This window comes from Oryx dammah, unplaced genomic scaffold (assembly GCF_014754425.2).
Source record: "Oryx dammah isolate SB20612 unplaced genomic scaffold, SCBI_Odam_1.1 HiC_scaffold_20, whole genome shotgun sequence".
In the NCBI taxonomy this organism is placed as follows: Eukaryota; Metazoa; Chordata; class Mammalia; order Artiodactyla; family Bovidae; genus Oryx; species Oryx dammah.
This window is the reverse complement of record NW_024070204.1, coordinates 470,147-488,953: the sequence shown is the minus strand read 5'-3', so window position 1 is coordinate 488,953 and position 18,807 is coordinate 470,147. Positions and strand designations below refer to the sequence as shown.

The window sequence follows — 18,807 nt, the reverse complement described above, 5'->3', positions numbered from 1 at the left end:
CCCACGGCGGCCGCGCTCCAGGCGGGCTCGCTGCTGCCCTGGGCGCTGCCGCCATGGGCAAGAAGCACAAGAAGCACAAGGCCGAATGGCGCTCGTCGTACGAGGGTGAGGCGGCGGCGCGCTTTGTGACGCCGGGCGGGTGTTCGCGGCGGCGGGGGCCCGGGCTCGAGGGCGGGGACGCGGGCGCGCGGCTCTCAGGCGTCCGCCCCGCTGTCGCCGCGCCCTGGAGAAAAGCGTGGAGCATCGCTTTTCCTCGGCCGTGTTTCCTGAGGTCTCTCCCCGCCTGCGCGCTGTCCTGCTCCCCGTGTCAGGGATCCCGCGCCGGGGGGCTGCGGCAGGGCGGGAAGGGGGCGACCCGGGACCCGGAGCTAGCGGGCCGGGACTGGGCTCCGCGGCCCCAGGCGTGGTCTGGGTCCTCCGGCAGTGGCCTGGAGACCCCCCCCCCTTTCGTCCGGTGGAGGATAACTGGGCGGGGAGGGGAAGGACCCCTCTACTGCCGCCCTCTGCACTCGCCGCCGTCTTTCTCTGGTGGTTCTGGCCGTGCCCCGCTCACCTCAGCTCGGCCGGTCCTCCCACCTTCCCGGACCTCAGCGACCTCCCGGTGTCCCCTCACCTTGGGCCGAGGTGCCGCCGGCTGGGTAGCAGTGTGCGCTGCGGAGCGGCCTCCCCAAGCGCACACGGTGAAGGCCGCCTCTGTGTCCACAGACTATGCAGACAAGCCCTTGGACAAGCCCCTGAAGCTGGTCCTCAAAGTTGGAGGAAGCGAAGTGACGGAGCTCTCGGGGTCTGGCCACGACTCCAGCTACTATGATGACAGGTCAGACCACGAGCGGGAGAGACACAAGGAGAAGAAGAAGAAGAAAAAGAAAAAGTCGGAGAAGGAGAAGCACCTTGACGATGAAGAAAGGAGGAAGCGAAAGGTGAGCGAGGGCGGCCCCACACCCCTGGGGCGGAGGTGGACTGAGCCAGGGCTTCCTGGGCTTGGGCCACGGCGTCCTCTCTGGCGGAGCGCGCCCCGCAGAGTCAGGGCCTCCCATCTCTCATCTCTCGCCCGGCCCCGTGGAGGGTCTCTGGAAGGGTCGGGTCTGCAGTGAGAAGGGTCCCGGAAGAGGCTTTTTGCTCTCAGCGCCCCCTTAGAGACAGGAGGTCTGTTGAAAACCACTTCATTGCCCTCGCTGCCTTGACCCTGCCTCGCAGGAGGAGAAGAAGCGGAAACGGGAGAAGGAGCACTGTGACACGGAGGGGGAGGCTGACGACTTTGACCCGGGGAAGAAGGTGGAGGTGGAGCCACCCCCCGACCGGCCGGTGCGGGCGTGCCGGACGCAGCCAGGCGAGTGGCGGCATTCGGAGCGTCCTGGGGCTGGGGGGCTTGTCGTGGGGAGCAGCGGTTGGCTTTCTGCCCTTGGGCTTGGGGAGACGCCTAGGATGGAAAGAGCCACACTCTCCGCTCCCAGGCCTCACAGAGGAGCTGGGCCAGCCTGAGTTTCTTGCTGCTCGCTTTGAGCTTCTAGAGCAGGGCTTGGCCTGCTGCGGCTCCTGGCCTCTTAGCGCGAGAGCCCCAAGAAGGTCCTCGAAGATGGGAGGAGGCGAGCGCTGGCGTCAGTCGTTCGGGCCCTTAGCTCCCCGGGAGCTGTGCTGGCTTCAGGCGAGGAAACCTGGAAAGCTCGGGCCCCCTCTGATCTGTGTGGGCAGTTCCCTCAGGTTTCAGACTGTCAGGCACCTCTGGGGGGAGGCACGCTGGCTCTGACTGGAGGTCTGACTACCTCTGATTTGCTGGGGGAGCAGGGAGACATTGTCTTGCAGTCATGGAGGTGGTGTTTGCTGGTAGCCCCACTCCCGGGGAGCAGTAAGACATGGGGCCACTGGGCCTGCTGTGGGGGAGACAAGTTGGCCCAGGGCAGCAGCTGCTCAGCTGAACGTGGCTGTGGAATGCCTGCGGCTGCTGCTAAGTCGCTTCAGCCGTGTCCGACTCTGTGTGACTCCATAGACGGCAGCCCACCAGGCTCCCCTGTCCCTGGGATTCTCCAGGCAAGAACATTGGAGTGGGTTGCCGTTTCCTTCTCCAGGGCATGGAAGTGGAAGTGAAGTTGCTCAGTCGTGTCCGACTCTTAGTAACCCCATGGACTGCAGCCCACCAGGCTCCTCCGTCCGTGGGATTTTCCAGGCAGTGGAATGCCTGCGGTTGCTAGTAATCACTAAGCTCATTCACACTGCCTATTGAGCGCCCTTCCCTGTGTGCCTGGAAAGCCTGTGGTCAGATAATGTTTCCTTGGGCCTCTCCTGGTCTCGCTCAACAGTGTTGCCTTGGTGACTGGAGTGACCCCGAGGACCCTGGTTCCTCGGTTGAGAAGAGCATTTAGAACCCCAGATCTGGGGCTCTGGGTGCAGCCTTGGGGACACAGCGGGGAAGACCATATACACACTTACTCTTGTGGAGAGAAACCTAACTGACTGTGTGCCCAGAGATGTAGTTAATAGTTGGAGTCCTCACAAGAACACCCGTTTTATCCCCGTTTTACTAGTGAGCAGAGGCATGAGCAGAGAATACAGAGTGCTGTCAGGGCATTCATTGGTGACTTCTGTTCAAAGTCTTGATTGCATCTGCTTAGCTTGTCTGGAACGTCCTAGGCCCAGGAGCAGTGCAGGCTGGGGACAGGGTGGCACGTGACAGCCCATCTTGGTTGTCTCGGTGGGCGGGGGGGTTGGGGGGCTGCTGCTGGGTCCTGCCCCTTTCTCTGGCTGCACTGGGTGGGGACCATATGTGGGTTTGCTCACCTTCTCATCTGCTTCTCGTGTGAGCCTGGAACCCTGGAGCAGGAAATAGATTGATAAGGACCACGAAATTGGCGTTTTCTTTATGGTGAAGTGTTAGCAAAACGCTTTTGTTTAATTTTACTTTTTCCATTTTTAAATCGGCAGCTGAAAACGAGAGCACGCCGATTCAGCTGCTGCTGGAGCACTTCCTCCGCCAGCTGCAGAGGTAAAAGGTGCTTCTGAGGAGCTCCTGCTGGGGGCGTCTGGGCTCTTCTCTCTGTGTGCTCTTGCTTTCACGGGGGGTGGGCATGCCTGTGGGAGCGGGGCTCAGGGTTCCAAGAACCTCAAGTCAGCACCAGGGATCAAACACCAGAGGGTGGGGTCATGGCAGGACCCAGGACGGTAGTTTTGGAGTTTTTAGTATATCTAAAATACCACAATCTGAAAGAGCATGCTGCTGCTAAGTCGCTTCAGTCGTGTCAGACTCTGCGCTACCCCATAGACGGCAGCTCACCAGGCTCCCCTGTCCCTGGGATTCTCCAGGCAAGAACACTGGAGTGGGCTGCCATTTCCTTCTCCAGTGCATGAAAGTGAAAAGTGAAAGGGAAGTCGCTCAGTCGTGTCCGACTCTTAGCGACCCCATGGACTGCAGCCCACCAGGCTCCTCTGTCCATAGGATTTTCCAGGCAAGAGTACTGGAGCATAAATTTTGTTAATTTTAAGAGGCAACCTTAGATTTTGGTTAATTGCATCAGATTTTTTACTGTGAGGTGTTTTGTTCAAAAACTCAGGTCTTAGGGTTTTTCCAGTTTAAATAATGATATTTGTGTTTTCAGAAAAGATCCTCATGGATTTTTCGCTTTTCCTGTCACGGATGCAATCGCTCCCGGGTACTCGATGATAATAAAGCACCCGATGGACTTCGGCACCATGCGAGACAAGATCGCAGCCAACGGGTACCAGTCAGTCACAGAGTTCAAGGTAGAGCATCTCATGACCGTGGCTAGCAAGCGCCGGTCAGTCGCGGAGTTCAGGCTAGACCGTCGCACCTCCTGGAGCCGTCGCCAGGGAGCTCCGTGTGCGTTCACGCACAGCAGGCCCTTCATGCGGCTTCGGTTGCTAGCAGTTGCAAGCTTTGTGGGTGTTTCTGTGTTGGGTTGGTGTTTTGAAAATACTGGGGTCAGTTGTGACTTTCTCCATGTTTTGGTCTAAAAGTTAGCCTGCGTCTTGCATGGTAGTAGACATTTGTTCTTAAGTTACGTTTTGGCATAAACGGACATGGTGCGTCCAGCAAAGGTGTGTTTGATTTGAACTGCAATGTAATTTTTCTAATATAATTAACTGGGAATTTAGGTTTTTTAGGATCATAGTTTTTTTGTCTCCTGAGTACTCTATTGCTGGTCTCTGGTTTTCAGCACTGGCTGTGAAAGGTGAAAGCTGCTTTTTGGCATTCAGATTCAGGGGAAGATCAAAACAAATGTTTGTCAGTGTTGACAGTGATGCCATTTAGAAAAAGGCGTTGTGTTTCTTTCTTAGGTTCTGTTCACTCTGGCCAAGCTTGGCTTCCCTATTTTTGCTTACTGGGGAACTCACCGAAAGTGTTGGCTGACCTGTGACTGGAGGGTGGGTGGGAGAAAAGGAAAGGTTTCCTGGCAAGTTCGGGCAGGTGGTCCCTGCGTCTGTGTTGAGGTGCACCCGGCCACCTGTGGGCCCAGTGTGGTCAGTCGCCCAGTGACAAAGCTGAGATGCGAAGGGTGCCACCCTGTCCCCCGTGGTGACCGGAGCCTGTCACAGTTGGGACCTGCGACATGGGCTTTGTGGCCTCAGCCCAGCCCTGGGAGCACTGGCCTGGCGAGGGAAGGGCTCCCGGTGGCTCGCACCGCCTTGACAGTCGTTGCCATCCTGAGGCTAACTCCCCTGTCTGGGTGCCCTGAGTAGTTTGGCTGGAGTGACGAGTACTGACGTTTCAGGTCGTTTACCTTTAAGTTGCTCACTTATTTTAGGGGAAGGTGTTTTTCTAATGGTACTAGAGTAACCATCTGTAGGCAGAATTTCAAATTCTATGAAAAAACTTCCGAGAGAGAGGGCATGCCCACCTCTCAGCTTATCTCTCTGCTTTGCTGAAAAGAACTGTTTGTTGGTTCTTGTTCCTGTTAATGTCTGAGTTCCTCCCAAGGAGAGGGAAGGGGGCAGGTCAGGAAGGAAGTGGAGGAACCAGCATTTTACCCCCATGAAGTGTGTGTGCTACGTTCAGAAAGGATGACACAGTTTGGCAAGCTTCTCATTCAAGTGTTTTTGCGTGAGTGAAGACTAATGAACAGTTATGAAAATTTCTCAAAGTTTTGAAAAATGGTTCTTGAATCCCTCAGCCATAAAAAGGAGCGAGATGTCATTCCGCTTTCGCGGCAACATTTGCAGCCGCTTGGATGAAATTTGAGGTTATACTGAGTGAAGGGAGTCAGGCAGGTGTTACATGGCGTCACTTACACGGGGAATCTAAACAGTGATGCAGATGAACTTGTCTCCACAACAGAGACAGAGCAGAGTGCTGGCTGCTGGAGGGGCAGGGCTGGGGGCGAGCAGGGCAGGGCTTCGGCAAGAACAGACACAAACTGCTACCTACAGGCACTTACTGTGTGGAACAGGGAAGTATACTTAGTATCTTACAATAAGCTGTGACTGAAAATGAGCTGAAAAGTTGTCCATAGATTAAAGGAAAGGTCTTCTTTAGAGTGGAGAGCCACGTCTGCTCTCCAAGGTGTCCAGCGCCGTCTTTGGCTGCTTTGGCAGAGGAAAGGCCTTCTTTAGAGCGGAGAGCTGTGTCTGCTCTCAGGGTGTCCAGCGCTGTCTTTGGCGGCTTCGGCAGGAAGCTCGAGTCTGCTGGCGTCTGTGTGGCGCTCCACATCTGGTGAACTGTCTCCTTTCCAGGCAGACTTCAAGCTGATGTGCGACAACGCGATGACGTACAACAGGCCGGACACCGTGTACTACAAGCTGGCCAAGAAGATCCTGCACGCCGGCTTCAAGATGATGAGCAAAGTAAGGGGCCTCTGGTGGCGGGCGCAGGGCTGCGGCTGAGTGCCACCGCCGCCGCCGCGGCTCTCACACCCGAACGGAGGCTCACAGCGAATGCCGTGCTCCGTCCACGCCCCCCGGCCCCGGCACGGGCCCTCTGCTCTAGGGAGCCCCCAGCCAGCCGCCCTTTCGAGCACGCCCCTCCTCCAGACACGCCCCCCTCTCTGCTCCTGCCTGTGGCTGTGTCCCCAGCAGGCTCGGGGCAGAGCTCCAGATGCGTGGGTCTTGCTGGCTTGCGGGCTGCCTCGTGGATTCGTCGTGTGTGGCTGCCTCCCGGAGCCCAGCGCCCCGCCTCCAGCCCCGGGGCCCCCCTCTGTCCCGTGAGCCAGGCTGCATGCGCCACGTGTTAGGACCAGTGCCGGCCTCACCAGCTCGCCCCGCCCCCGGAGGGTTAGCCGCCAGGCCGGGCGAGGCTGCGGCCGCTCCCCGCCCCATGCTTCGTCGGTGCTGTGGCCAGAGGGAGAGGTCGAGCCTGCGCTCTGTGCTTTCTGGTTCCAGGAGCGGCTCTTAGCTCTGAAGCGCAGCATGTCATTTATGCAGGACGTGGATTTCTCTCAGCAGGCGGCTCTTCTGGGCGACGAAGACACAGCTGCCGAGGAGCCTGTCCCCGAGGTCGTGCCCGTGCACGTAGAGACGGCCAAGAAGTCCAAGCGGCCGAGTAGAGAAGTCGTCAGGTAGAGCTGCCCACCCGCCTGGTCCTGCGGGCGCTGATGCCCTCGCTGCTGGCGGGCGCCGCGTCCCAGCTCGTCTCGCTCGCAGCAGCTGGGACGGAGGCTGCACCCTATGTTCACACAGAAGCAACCCTCCTCCCTGCCCACTCGAGCGTGCCGTGGCTTGTGGTGGCGGTCCCTGTCCTGCCAAGACTGTCAGGAGGCCCTGGGCCCTGGGGCCAGCCACGAGGGGCGCATCGTACCCTCTGGCCCCTGCTCCCCACGTGCTGGTGCAGCGACAGGTCCTGTGGGGGTCACGGCCACCCCTGCGGGTGTCGGGGGCACGGGCTGAGCCACCTTCGCCGGCCACGCTCACGCTTGGCCCCGGGTGTGGCCTGCTGCCCGGCCACTGCTGCTCCCGTGTCCTGCGAACTCTCGCTGGCCCTTCATCCCGGGGGGCCCCTCGTGCAGGACGTGTGCTGGCGGCTGGGGCTCCGCGCCCCAGGCTCGGGGGCTCCGTGGCGCCATTGTAGGTGACGGCTCGGGTCAGGGCGGGCAAGGGCCTGTGTCTGGACTCCTGCAGCTGGGGCCCTGGCTGTGAGGGGACTTCCTGTAGACTTGGGACCCCAGAGGGCTCACCCCACACTCATTGGAGGGGTTCCACCACTCTGCTTCTAGAGCCTTCCACGAGGAGACCCTGTCCCTCGGGTGCTGGCAGCTGCCCCTCTTCCCTCTGCCGTCTCGGGGCACTCTGGGGCCTGGGGGCTGCTCACAGCCCGGGCTCACGGCCAGCAACCCGACCCTGCACAGAGTTACTGCTGCTGTTGGTCCAGTGCCTGAGTGACGCTGTTGGCACCGAGGCCCTGTCGCCCTAGTGACCAGAAACCAGGGCTGAGACCCAGGGCCCTCTGTGCCTCCCGCCACCCCCTCTGCGACTGCGGGCGGGCCTCCGGGAGGGCAGCCGTGACTCATGCGTGTCCCCGCCTCGCAGCTGCGTGTTCGAGCCGGAGGGGAACGCCTGCAGCCTGACGGACAGCACCGCGGAGGAGCACGTGCTGGCGCTGGTGGAGCACGCAGCCGACGAGGCCCGGGACAGGATCAGCCGGCTGGTGCCCGGTGGCAAGGTAGTGCCCCCGCAGGGCGGCGGCGTCCCCGGCCAGGCGCTGGCCTGTCGGTACGACCGAGCATCAGCGGTCGTCGCGAGCATCTGGCCGGAGCGCCGCCACGTCCTGGTGCTGTTGTTGCTGGGGGGTTAGCGCCTCGTCCCAGCGGCTGCCGCAGCCAGCTGGCCGCCTCCTGGGAGCGGGGGTGGCGTGTGGTGTGCAGGTCGCCAGCCAGCAGAGGGCTGCGCTCTGTCTCCAGGCCAAGGCCAAGCCCGCCCTGCCTCTCCGCAGCGGCGCGGCCTCTCCATGTTCTCGGGGTCTGTGCCTGTGCAGTCTTCATGGGTCTGACCAGGCGTGAGCCGGTCCTCAGGGCCCGCCCTGCTCTGCACACCTCCTCTCTGACACAGGAGGCATCCGGTAGGCTTGGCAGGAATCGCATGGGCAGGTGGCTTTAGATTTCCTGGTGATTGTTAGCGAGGACACAAGCAAAGGTAACCCTGGTGTTTTGTTTGACCCGGGGTGTCTAACGTTCTATTTTTACAAAGTGTGTGTGGAAACCTAGTCGAACTTTCTATCTATACTAAGGCTGCAGAGGTTTTACGTAAAGAACCGTGAAGTGGTCGCAGTTGGGATGTGTTGGGTTCTGTGAGACACGCCACGCTTTACGTCCCGTTTCCTGCTGGTTGCGCGCGCCTGCTGGGAGGCGTGAGGTCCCCGCGCAGTCACGTGGCAGCTCTGTGCCTGGTGTACACTGTGGTGGCTCCTCAGCCCCGGAGTCAGCGTTTCCGCAGTGAGCACTGATTCCTCACAGACAAGGGCGCCCCATCCTGTCTGGGCCCGGGCACACAGAGAGCTGGGACGGCCACACCTGTCCGTGTGTCTGTCTGTGCAGCCTGCCCTGACTCAGTTCACCAGAGGCCGTGCGTTCACACCAGAACCTCCAGGTCTGCCCACACCCGAGGGTCCTCTGCTCCTCGCGGGCTCGAGGCTGCAGCGAGGAGCCCTGCCGTCTCCCGCGTCCCATCCGTGGGCTCCCCTGCCCCAGTGCCCGTGGCTGCTCCCAGCCTGCGAGGGGGCCCGGCTCCCAGGTGGAGATCAGTTTAGATGGAGGCGGGCTCCGTGGGGGGGGGGCGGGGCCGCTGGTCTCCTTGACCAGGCTCTTCCCCAGCTCGCTTTGGTCAGGCTTCCAGCTTCTGGAAAAGGCTGTTTCTGGGGAGTGTCGTGTGTCCTTGAAGCTCCTAGTCACGAGGGTCCGGGGAGCTCGGCTCAGGAGCTCCTCTGTGGCACACGTGTGCCCAGGGTCGTATGCTCACGGCACGAGGTGTGTCTGGTCTCTGGGGGACAGGGAGCTCTGTGGTTGTTCAGGGTTTACTCAGGACAGGCCGTCCTCAGAGGCCACGGTTCTCCTGGCCCCTCAAGGGTGCCCTGCTTCGGGGGAGCCCTGGGAGGGGCCTAGAGCGCGCGGGGGTTGGGGGCGCGGGGGCCCTGGAGGCCGCGGGGGTTGGGGGCGCGGGCACTCAGGCTGTGCTCTTGCAGATGGGCTACCTGAAGAAGAACGGGGATGGAAGTCTGCTCTACAGCGTGGTCAACACGGCCGGGCTGGATGCTGACGGTGCGTGCCCGACCCCCACCCCATCCTGTCTGCTGACCGGCCCCATCCTCGATCTCCACGCCTTGGTGACGTGTAGATGGGGCATGGCCTATCGCCCACGTGGCAGGATGCGAGTGTGGTCAGGGGTCCTCTGTGGGTGCGGAGGGCAGGAGCTGACCACTTTAACCGTCAGCTGGAGTGAATCGTAGCTTTCTTGATAAAAGAGAACAAGCAAGCTGGTTCCGCTCCGAGCACGAGATTGAGGTTCTGATGGGGACGTGGAGACCTCTCAGGCCCCAGTCCCCGTGGGAACCACCCACAGGCCTGTCAGGAGGTGGAGGTGGCTGTGCTGCCCCTGTAGCACGTGGACTGAGGCCTGAGGTGGGATCCGTGGCGTGAGTTGGAGTTGTGTTGCCGCACGGTGGGCCGATCGCTGGCTTTCCACTCTGAAACCGCGGGCAGCCAACGTTTCAGCGTGCTGCCGGCTGTGTAGACCTGAATTCAGATGGTTCCAGGGGTGCCCCAGGCTGTGCTCCCACACGCCCCCGCCGCTCCGTGCGGCTGGGGGCCGCCTGCTCACGGGTCTGGTCCCCTTGCAGAGGAGGAGACCCACCCGGTGGACCTGAGCTCACTGTCCAGCAAGCTACTGCCTGGCTTCACCACGCTGGGCTTCCGGGAGGAGCGGAGGAGCCGAGGTGAGGCACCACCCCCGACCTCACCCCCCCGCCCAGCAGCTGCTGCGTCAGGCCCAGCTCTGGGTCTCATCACGCTCAGGGGCGTCCCGGGAGGGGCAGGAGCTGGAGCCCAGAGGGCAGGACCCGCCTCCGCGTCGGCCAGTGTGGGGGCTCCTCCCCACGCTCAGCTGCCCTCCGTGTGCTGGTGGTCCAGTGACGCCACTTAAAGTGCCTCCAACAAAGTCACGATTCCTCCCCTTGAGGGTCATGGTGCTGTAGGCAGCGGACAGACCCCCCCGCCTGGAGGTTCCTGAGAACTCGGTGCGGGGAGCTTGTGGGCTCTGTGCGGGGCCTCCGTGGTCCCTGGAGACATGGCGTGCACGCAGCCCGTGCGTGTGAGCCCCTCACGTTGGCCCCCGCACCCCCCCCAGTCACCTTCCTCTCCAGTGCCAGCACCGCGCTCTCCACACACAACAACCCCGTGTTTGGCGACTTGAGGGCTGACGAGGTGGAGCAGCTGTACTCGGCCTACGGAGACGAGACGGGCGTGCAGTGTGCACTGAGGTGGGTGGGCTGGCCAGCGTCTGTGCCAGGCTGCAAGCCATGGTGGTGGTCAGTAAAAGGACTGGCCTCTGCTGGTGGCCTCGAAGCTCAGGTAACTGGACCGGGTTTTTAAGGGGATGACGATCCAGGCCAGAGCCTTCAAGAGCCTGGTGTGACCCACCGTGCTCCGGGAAAACTAAGGTCACAGCCGTTCAGGGGCTCTCACGCCCATGTGTCGGCTCAGGCTGCCAAGACCAGGTGTATGCAATAGCACCCGCGTCCTGGAGGCTGGATCCAAGCTCCTCCTGAGGCCTGGCTCCTCGGTGCAGAGGCTGCCCTCCTCAGCTCCTCCCCCGAGTCCTCCCCCAGCGTCTCCCTCCCCCGCGGTGTCCTCCCCCAGCTTCACTCTGCGTCTCGAGCTCCTTTGCTGTGGAGACACTGAGGGCCACCCTGAAGGCTTCATTTTAACTGAATTCCCTCTGAGGCCCCGTCTCCGTGTATAGCCGTGTTTGAGGTGCAGGGGGTCAGGGCCTCAGCGTGTGGTGTTGGGGACACAGTTGAGCCCCAGTTGTGACGGGTGTGATACTAGTTGTAGCATCTGGTATTGTGCCTGTGGACTGGGATTTGTATTTTTTCATTCCCGAGAGAAAAGAGGACTGTTCCTTTAGAATTAGTGTCTCATGTGGGGACCGTGACAGCTCTGCTGGTCGGTGAGAAATGGAGTCTCCCCGCGTTAGATCTTTGTCTCACTCCAAAAACAACGTGGAGTGTGTTTGAAGAACACGCAGGGATCAGTTAGCCTCCAATACAGTAAATGAGTAGCTGACCCCGACGTCTGTGCGAAAAAAGAAATAGAGGAGGGAAACCAAGAGGAAGGTGTGATGGCGGAGGGTGGCCTCCCAGCAGGTGGCTCTGCACTGTCCTGCCCGGCGCACGGCTCTGGGCCAGGCCGCTGCCCTTGGTCCAGGCAGCGACGCTGGGCACAGGGTCCAGGCAGCCAGACGCTAGGTACAGGGTCCAGGCAGCCGGACGCTAGGTACAGAGTCCAGGCAGCCGGACGCTAGGTACAGAGTCCAGGCAGCCGGGCGCTGGGCGCAGGGTCCAGGCAGCCGGGCGCTAGGCGCAGAGTCCAGGCAGCCAGACACTGGGCACAGAGTCCAGGCAGCTGGATGCTGGGCGTGGAGTCCAGGCAGCTGCCCTTGGTCCAGGCAGCGACGCTGGGCGCAGGGTCCAGGCAGCCAGACGCTAGGTACAGAGTCCAGGCAGCCGCCCTTGGTCCAGTCAGCCGGGCGCTGGGTGCGGAGTGCAGGCAGCCGGGCGCTGGGCGCGGAGTGCAGGCCGCCGCCCTTGGTCCAGGCAGCTGGGCGCTGAGCGCAGAGTCCAGGCAGTGACGCTGGGCGCGGAGTCAGGCCCACAGCCGTGTGAAGGCTTTGCCCTCAGGGCTCCTTCAGGCCTGGCTGTGCTGCTTGGGCTGTGGGCTCTGCTCCCAGCTTCTGCTCTCAACTTGTGGCCTCTGTCTTGAACTCGCCAGCATGGTTTGGGATTCTCTCACTTTCTTGTGTCCAAAAGGACCCCAGAGGTGCTCCCAGTCCCCCCAGTGTGGAGCCCTCCGTGTGATTTCTCCTTCATCTCCTTGTGTCCCTGAACCCAAAACAGACGTGGGTGCTCTCATAAAGTGGGCGTGAGGGCTTAGGTGTGCAGACGCCTTGCTCTCCGCTTTGCCTTCCCTTTGTTTCTTGTTTTGGGGTTACTGTTGTCCACCCCCCACCCGCCCCGTCTGGACCTTGGGGGTGGGCAGCCTCGGGGGTGGGAGGGTGAGGAACGCAGGTCCCAGCCTGCTCTCGCGGCCCCCTCCAGCTTGCAGGAGTTCGTGAAGGATGCCGGGAGCTACAGCAAGAAGCTGGTGGACGACCTCCTGGACCAGATCACGGGTGGGGACCACTCGCGGATGCTCTTCCGGCTGAGGCAGGTAGGCGCCAGCCCCAGCAGCCGCCACATGGGAGCAGGGAGTGTGTGCGAGGTGACCCGGAGCTGTTCCTCCCCGTGGGTCGGCTGCCTTCCAGGGAAACCTAAGAAGGACGCCCTCGTCTGGCACATGTTCTTCATCCCTTTCTAGACCTGCCTTTGTTCATCAGCTGTCACCTTCCATCGTCCTGAAAAATGTCCTTTTACCTTAAAGGACCTTTTTATTTATCTGAAAACTGTCTTCATTTTATTTTCATATTTGAAACTTGTCTTCCTGGTGTGGACACCTAGATCGATGTCTTAACCTTTTTGTGGAGTGATGTCTGACTCACCTTGTGTCTGAGGAAGTGTCTGCAGTCACTTTTATTTTTATTTTCCATTTGTAGTATCTTTTTTTGGTCAAGATCAGGATTGGCAAACTTTGGCCTGTGAGTTAACAATGTTTTTTTTTTTTACAGATTTTGAGTGTTTTAGAAAGTAGAAATGGAGAGCGTGCCACACCCTGTGCGTGATCACAAAGCCTCGAATGTTCCCTCTCCAGCCATTTTGAGTTTCTTTCTGTGTACAGTACTAGAGGAACATTTTAATTTCATTTTTTCGCATATAACATTGCACTCTTTTCAGCACTACTTATTGAATAGACTCTCTTACATTGGAAGAGTTAACGTTGTTAAAATGATCACATTCTCCAAGGCAATCCATAGATATAGTGCAGTCCCTATCGAAACATCAGTGGCATTTTTCAGAAAGTTGGAACAAACGATTTTAAAGTTTACACGGAGGCACAGGAGACCCCAATAGCCAAAGCAGTCTTGAGAGAGCCTGGGGGCATCACTCATGTGGATTCCAGCATGTGCCGCTGAGCTGCCGGAATCCAAGCAGTGCAGTGCCGGCCCTGAACTAGCTGCATAGACAAGTGAGGGTGGGGAGCCCGGAAGGAGAGCCAGGCGCGTGCAGCCAGCTCAGGGCAGAAGTGGCACAAGCGCGCTGGTCGTGTTACTGAGCGTGAGCTGCTCAGGGCGGCACAGCTTCAGACCGTTGCTGTCTGTGCTGTGTCTCGCTCTGCCACCTCGTGGACGCAACCCGCTAGGCTCCTCTGTCCTCCAGTGTCCCCTGGAGTTTGCTCAGACTCCCTTCCATTGAGTCGGTGATGCCATCCAGCTGTCTCCTCTGCTGGTCTCAGCACCACCACCCCACCCCACCCCCGCCCCCCGCCCACCAGGTCAGCCGTCCTCCAGGTGAAGCCCCAGCCCAGTGTCTGACTGCCCTCCGTTTCCCACCCCTGGGGCTGCGGGTGCAGCCCGGGGGCTCTCGCGCCTTCACGGCCGTCTTGTCCCAGGTGGTCTCGCGGGTGCCCAGCCCGCCGGGGGTCTCAGCTGGTCTTGTGTGGCAGGCGCTGCGGCAGCCTTGCTCTGGCTGCGGCCTGTGAGGCCTGCTCGGGTCACAGGCGGGCCTTTCCCACCTCATGGATGAGTGAGAGGGTAAAGCAGTTGTGCTTCTGGGTACGGCTGCTGCGAGACTGGCTCCTGTCTGTGATTCTTTGTAGAGGAGAAGCGTTCCGATGAAGCCTCCGGATGAAGTGAAGGTGGGTTCCGTGGACAAGTTACAGACAGTAAAAGCCTAGTGGTTCAGGACCCCATGAGGATGTTGCGTGTGGCCTTTGAGACGGCGCCAGTGAGAGGAGCTTCCGTCCCTTTGCTGAGGAGGAAAGTGAGATGGTCCGACGTGACCTGGCCTGAGGGTGTGCAGCCAGCAGGGGCTCCTCCCGGGAGTGGGCTCGCTGGTGGGCGAGGGCGGTCAGCAGGGATGGCCCAGGGCCTCACCAGCCCCTGAGGATGCGGTCCACTGCGGTCTCTGCCCCGCCCTGTAGTGACCTGGAGCACATTTGGCCCCAGCTCTGAAACTGCCTGTATGGGCAGCGGCCCTGGGACTGGGCCGGGCTGTAGGGGTCACCAGCCTCCCTGATGGGGCCTCGTGGGGCAGAGGGCAGGGCAGGGCAGGTGCCCATCAGCCAGGCCCTTGACTGACGAAGATTGGAGAGGGTGCCGGCCGAGGGCGCGTGCCTCCCTGCGTGTGCAGGGCAGCCAGGCGTCTGCTTGGTCTCTGTCTGGGCTTTGCGACACGTGTGGCGTCAGGCGCCGGCCCCACATGGCCTGCGAGGATCTGGGGCGGGCCGCAGCCACCTGAGCCGGGACCCCCCCACCCCACCCCCACCCCCACCCCGACCGGCCCACAGCAGGGCCCCTGCAGGTCAGCCCAGAGGAGGCAAGGACCTGCCATGCTGTCTGTCAAGTTCCGGAAGGAGCCTGGCCTTGAGTCCCGGGCATCTTCCCGGAGACCCCCCAGCATCTGTGGGTCTCTCTCCAGTCCCCCTCGTGCCCATGGGTCCCCAGGGACCAGTGCCCTTCCCAGCTGCTCCAGGTGGAGGCGTGCCCTGGGGAGCCCAGGCCCTGTGGTCCCCAGGCTGCGGCACGGTCCCCCGTCTGTGGGCTCCTCGCATGCACAGGACGCAGCCGGCCCGGCCTCCGTTCCCTGGGTGGTGGGCACCAGCTCGCTGCCTCCCCTCCGTCTCACGTGGCTTGTCTCCCGCAGGCTGGGGACCCTCTCGGGGACGGCAGCTCCACGCTGGACTTCACGGCCATGAAGCCCTACTCGGACGTCTCCCTGGACATCTCTGTGCTCGGCTGTCTAGGTAGGTTGTGCCGGGCACCGTGCTGTGCCTGTTTCCGGGAGGGTGGCTCAGCCCAGCCCAGCCCATGGGCCCTCGAATGACGACCCCACCCCCAGCCCCTGTCCTCAGGACCCCCCCCCCCCCTGTCCTCAGGACCCCCCCCCCCCCTGTCCTCAGGACCCCCCGCCACCCCTGTCCTCAGGACCCCCAGTGGCTCCCGGCAGGGCTCGCCAGGTGCGCTCTGACCTCCAGCCCATCCCTGGGTCCCCTGGTCCGGTGGGCAGCGGGGAGCTCCTGCCGTGGCTGCCGTGGTGCTGCATTGGCGTGGTTGCTGCCATCACGGTGTGTGCCCCCAAGAGGGTCCTCTGCCCTTGTTGGCCCTGTGCGTGGGCCCTCCCTGCCGGCCCCTTCAGACCTGCTGACACGTGGAGTCTGCAGGCGGTCATGCTCGTGGCTTGTCCCAGCGGACAGACCAGGGCCCTCCGACGGCCGTGCTGGGGAAGGGGGCCTGCGAGAGCCAGTGTGAGTTTGCAGAGCCCTGTTCCTGCGGAGCCCCCGGCAGCAAGCGTGGCCCCTGTCAGCCGCCGCCGCCGGGCGCGTCCCCAGGCCCTGGGAGGAGAGCAGGTGGGGGCCCGGCGGGTCCTCTGTCCCTCGGTGCGCCAAGGGCCGCCCACCTCCCGCCGGCGCCCCTCCCGCCCGCCGGCTCCCCTCCCGCCGAGTCCACCGTCTTCTCTGTCCCGGTAGTTGGGCTGTTGCCAGCCCTGTCTGCTCTCTGCCAGGTCTGTTCTTGGGCTGCGTCTCTTTTGCTGGGCCCGGGGCCGGGGGTTTATCTTGAACGTGGGGAGTCTGACTGTAGTTTGTCCCACGCTCACCTGGGGCTGACTCAGCCCGTCTCCCTCGAGGCGTGTACTCTCCGCTGGTCTGCAGCCGGGGCGGACGTGGCCCTGCGGGCGCCGATTTGCTGACCCCCAGCTTTGCTGCATCTTCCCTCCTCCTCGCGTCACGTGTCCTTTCCCTTCTGAGGGTGCGGTGGGTCCCGCTCGCTGCCCCTGCTTCTTGGTTGCGATGTCCCTGGGGCTGAGCCTCCTTGCTTCTTGCCCGCCATGCGGGTGCTGCCTGACGCCCGCGTGGAGCCCCGTATGGCCTTCTCCTGGTCTCAGGGCGGGGAGCCGCTCGGCTCAGGGGAGCCTGGCCCCACCATGGTGGGGAGGGTCCTGCCGGGCCGTCGGGCGGCGCGGCCAGTCATCCAGCGTGCGTCGCTCCCCGCTGCAGGGCGCCTCACGGGGCGCGAGCCCAGCTGGGCAGTGGTGGCCGAGCCTGGCTCAGCCCCGTCCCCCTGTCCACAGGGAAGGTGAAGAAGGAGCTGGACCCCGAGGACGGGCAGCTGGGCCTGGACGAGACGGCGAGGCTCCTCCAGGACCTACAGGAGGCGCAGGCGGAGCGCGGAGGCTCGCGGCCCTCGTCCAACCTCAGCTCGCTGTCCAACGCCTCTGACCGGGACCAGCACCACCTGGGTGAGGCCCGCCACGCGGCGGCGTGGGCGCCCCGGCGGGGTGGGCAGGCCAGGGGCCAGCAGGCCCCACAGGGAGTCTGCTCAGGCGGCTGCACTGGTGAGGGGTTGGCGTGGAAGTCAGTCTTGTGAACCTGGGGGCTTGGCCTGAAGATGCCGGGTCCACCTTGGGGAGAGCCCCAGGCGTTCGCGTCCGAGCCGTGGACCCCCTAGTGTCATCGCAGAGGGAACGCAGGCTTCTTCCTGCTTCTGCTCCTGAAGCAGCGTGGACGGCACTGTGCTCCTGCCCGGCCCTCGGGCGGGCGGGGGGGGGGTCATGGAGCCTCGGCGGGGGGCACAGGACATACCTCAGGACCCTTGGTGGAGGGGCGTACAGGACAGACCTCGGGGCCCTTGGTGGAGGCGGGGAAATGGGACAGACCGTGTGGTCCTCGGTGGGGGGTCACGGGCTCTCGGTGGAGGGCACAGGACAGACCTCGGGGCCCTTGGTGGAGGTGGAGGCCACAGGACCTCAGGGCCCTCAGGGGGGCGGGCACGGGACAGACCTCATGGTCCTTGGTGGGGGGTCATGGGACCTCAGGGCTCTCATTTGGGAGGGGCACACTGCTGTCCTGGGTTGGAAGCCCCCGTTGGCACATAAGGGTGGGTGGGTAGTGGGTGGTGACCCCGCCAGGACGGGAGCGGATATTGCCTGCTGGCCCCTTGAGCACACTGTTCGTGTCCTCAAGGTCCTGTGTCAGCTCCAGACACAGTACTGAACTTCCCTTTCTGCAGCCCTGACGTTTGGGGGACGGGAGGGGAGCGATCAGCCTCAGACCATTGGCTGAAGCTGTCCAAGTAGAGGACCGGCATTTTGGTCCCGTTAACCTGGTGATAGAAGCATGTGAAGAGGCTCCAGATGACTGGGGTGGCTCCCAGCTACGAGGATCCCAAGGCCCTGGTGGACCGGGGGGACCCTGGGACTCCTTGGGGTCTGGGGGTCTGAAGACCCCGAGGTTCTGGTGGACTCAGGGTGACCCTGGGGCTCCTCAGGGTCTGGGGGTGTCCGAGGATCCCTGGCCTAGGGGCTGCCTTCCTGCAGGATTGACAGCCCTGCTGTGTGGAGGCTTGGCCACGCCCTCCCTGGGGCCCTTGGGTCGTATCCGCCCTGGGTCCAGGGCTCTGGCTGAGCCATGGGCTCAGTTGGCTGCAGCCACAGGACACGTGTCCAGCCGGGCCTCCTGGGCAGAGTGCGTGGCAGCGCTGGACTGACGTGTCCCCCTCCCGTCACTGCAGGGAGCCCTTCTCGCCTCAGTGTTGGGGAGCAGTCGGAGGCGGCCCACGACCCGTACGAGTTCCTGCAGTCTCCGGAGCCTGCGGTCTCCACAAAGACCTAGCCTGTACATGGCCTTTGGTGGTTCTGTACTTTGCAGTTTTTATTTGCACGTACAGAGTTTTTGTCACGAGACAAAGACTTCATCTTGTCCCCTTCGGCCTGCGGGAGCAGCCCCGGGGAGCTGGTGAGTTGTCTGCGATCACGTCAGCTGCACTCAGATGTGGGGTGTCTGTGGACAGCCCTGTGCATCCTGGGGTGGACGTCACTTATAAAGGGTGTGTGAGCAGATTTTGTGAAGCCGGCGTGGTCTGTCTTTGGTGGCGGGGACGTCCCTCTCGGTGCCCTTGTAGACACACTGTTCAGTCCACGTCCTCGGGGAGCGGACGTGGGCGAGCCCTGTGTGTACCCCGCCCCACCGAGCCCGCGTCCCCACAGTGCTGGGGCAGGTCACGGCGGGGGCCACTTGAGGAGCTCTGTTGGGCAGTGGCCCGTCCTGTGGCTGCAGCTGCGGGTCACGCTTTGGAAATGCTTTGTTCTGGATGTGTTTACTGGATGCCTGTTTGTATCTGCAGATTGTAAATACAGATCTTAATAAAAAGAGACGGTGTGTGTGTCATTCCCAGCCCTGCCCCGGTGTCCCCTGTTGACTTCGTGAAGACCCTTCACTTCTCCCTCAGCTTGATGGCCTGCCTTCTTCCTGGTGCTGTCTCCTGCTGTCTCCCCTGCCTCCAGCCCGGCTCTGGGCACCTCAGTGGTGTCCAGAGTCACGTCTACTCCCACACAACTTCCCGCTCTGTTTTCCTGCTGTGAAACAGGGTTGGAGCCTCCAGAAGCTCCCTGGCCGCTGGGTAGCCCTGGCGGCACCGCTTGTGGGTGATTGAGCTCATCATCCCTCAAAGTCCCACGGGTGAGGGGCTGGGGTCTGTGATGCCCTGGCCGTGGCTGCACATAAGTGT

General features: G+C 62.2%; 1 protein-coding gene across 5 annotated transcripts; it reads left to right on the top strand.

Moving 5' to 3' along the window:
• The first annotated feature begins 8 nt into the window (after positions 1–8).
• Positions 9–18,451, top strand: BRD9 (bromodomain containing 9). 5 transcript variants are annotated; one of them, XM_040262228.1, is made up of 16 exons: positions 9–105; positions 706–920; positions 1,198–1,330; positions 2,920–2,980; positions 3,591–3,735; positions 5,683–5,793; positions 6,391–6,503; positions 7,471–7,603; positions 9,119–9,194; positions 9,773–9,868; positions 10,279–10,411; positions 12,248–12,359; positions 13,902–13,940; positions 14,948–15,047; positions 16,373–16,540; positions 17,812–18,451. In XM_040262228.1, exons 1-16 carry the CDS (start codon positions 54–56, stop codon positions 17,910–17,912), a joined length of 1,788 nt encoding a protein of 595 aa, XP_040118162.1. In that variant the 5' UTR covers positions 9–53; the 3' UTR covers positions 17,913–18,451. The 5 variants fall into 5 exon arrangements, with proteins under 5 accessions (XP_040118162.1, XP_040118160.1, XP_040118159.1 ...); XM_040262226.1 differs by having other exon boundaries at positions 6,370–6,503; XM_040262225.1 differs by having other exon boundaries at positions 6,328–6,503.
• The last annotated feature ends 356 nt before the right edge of the window (positions 18,452–18,807 follow it).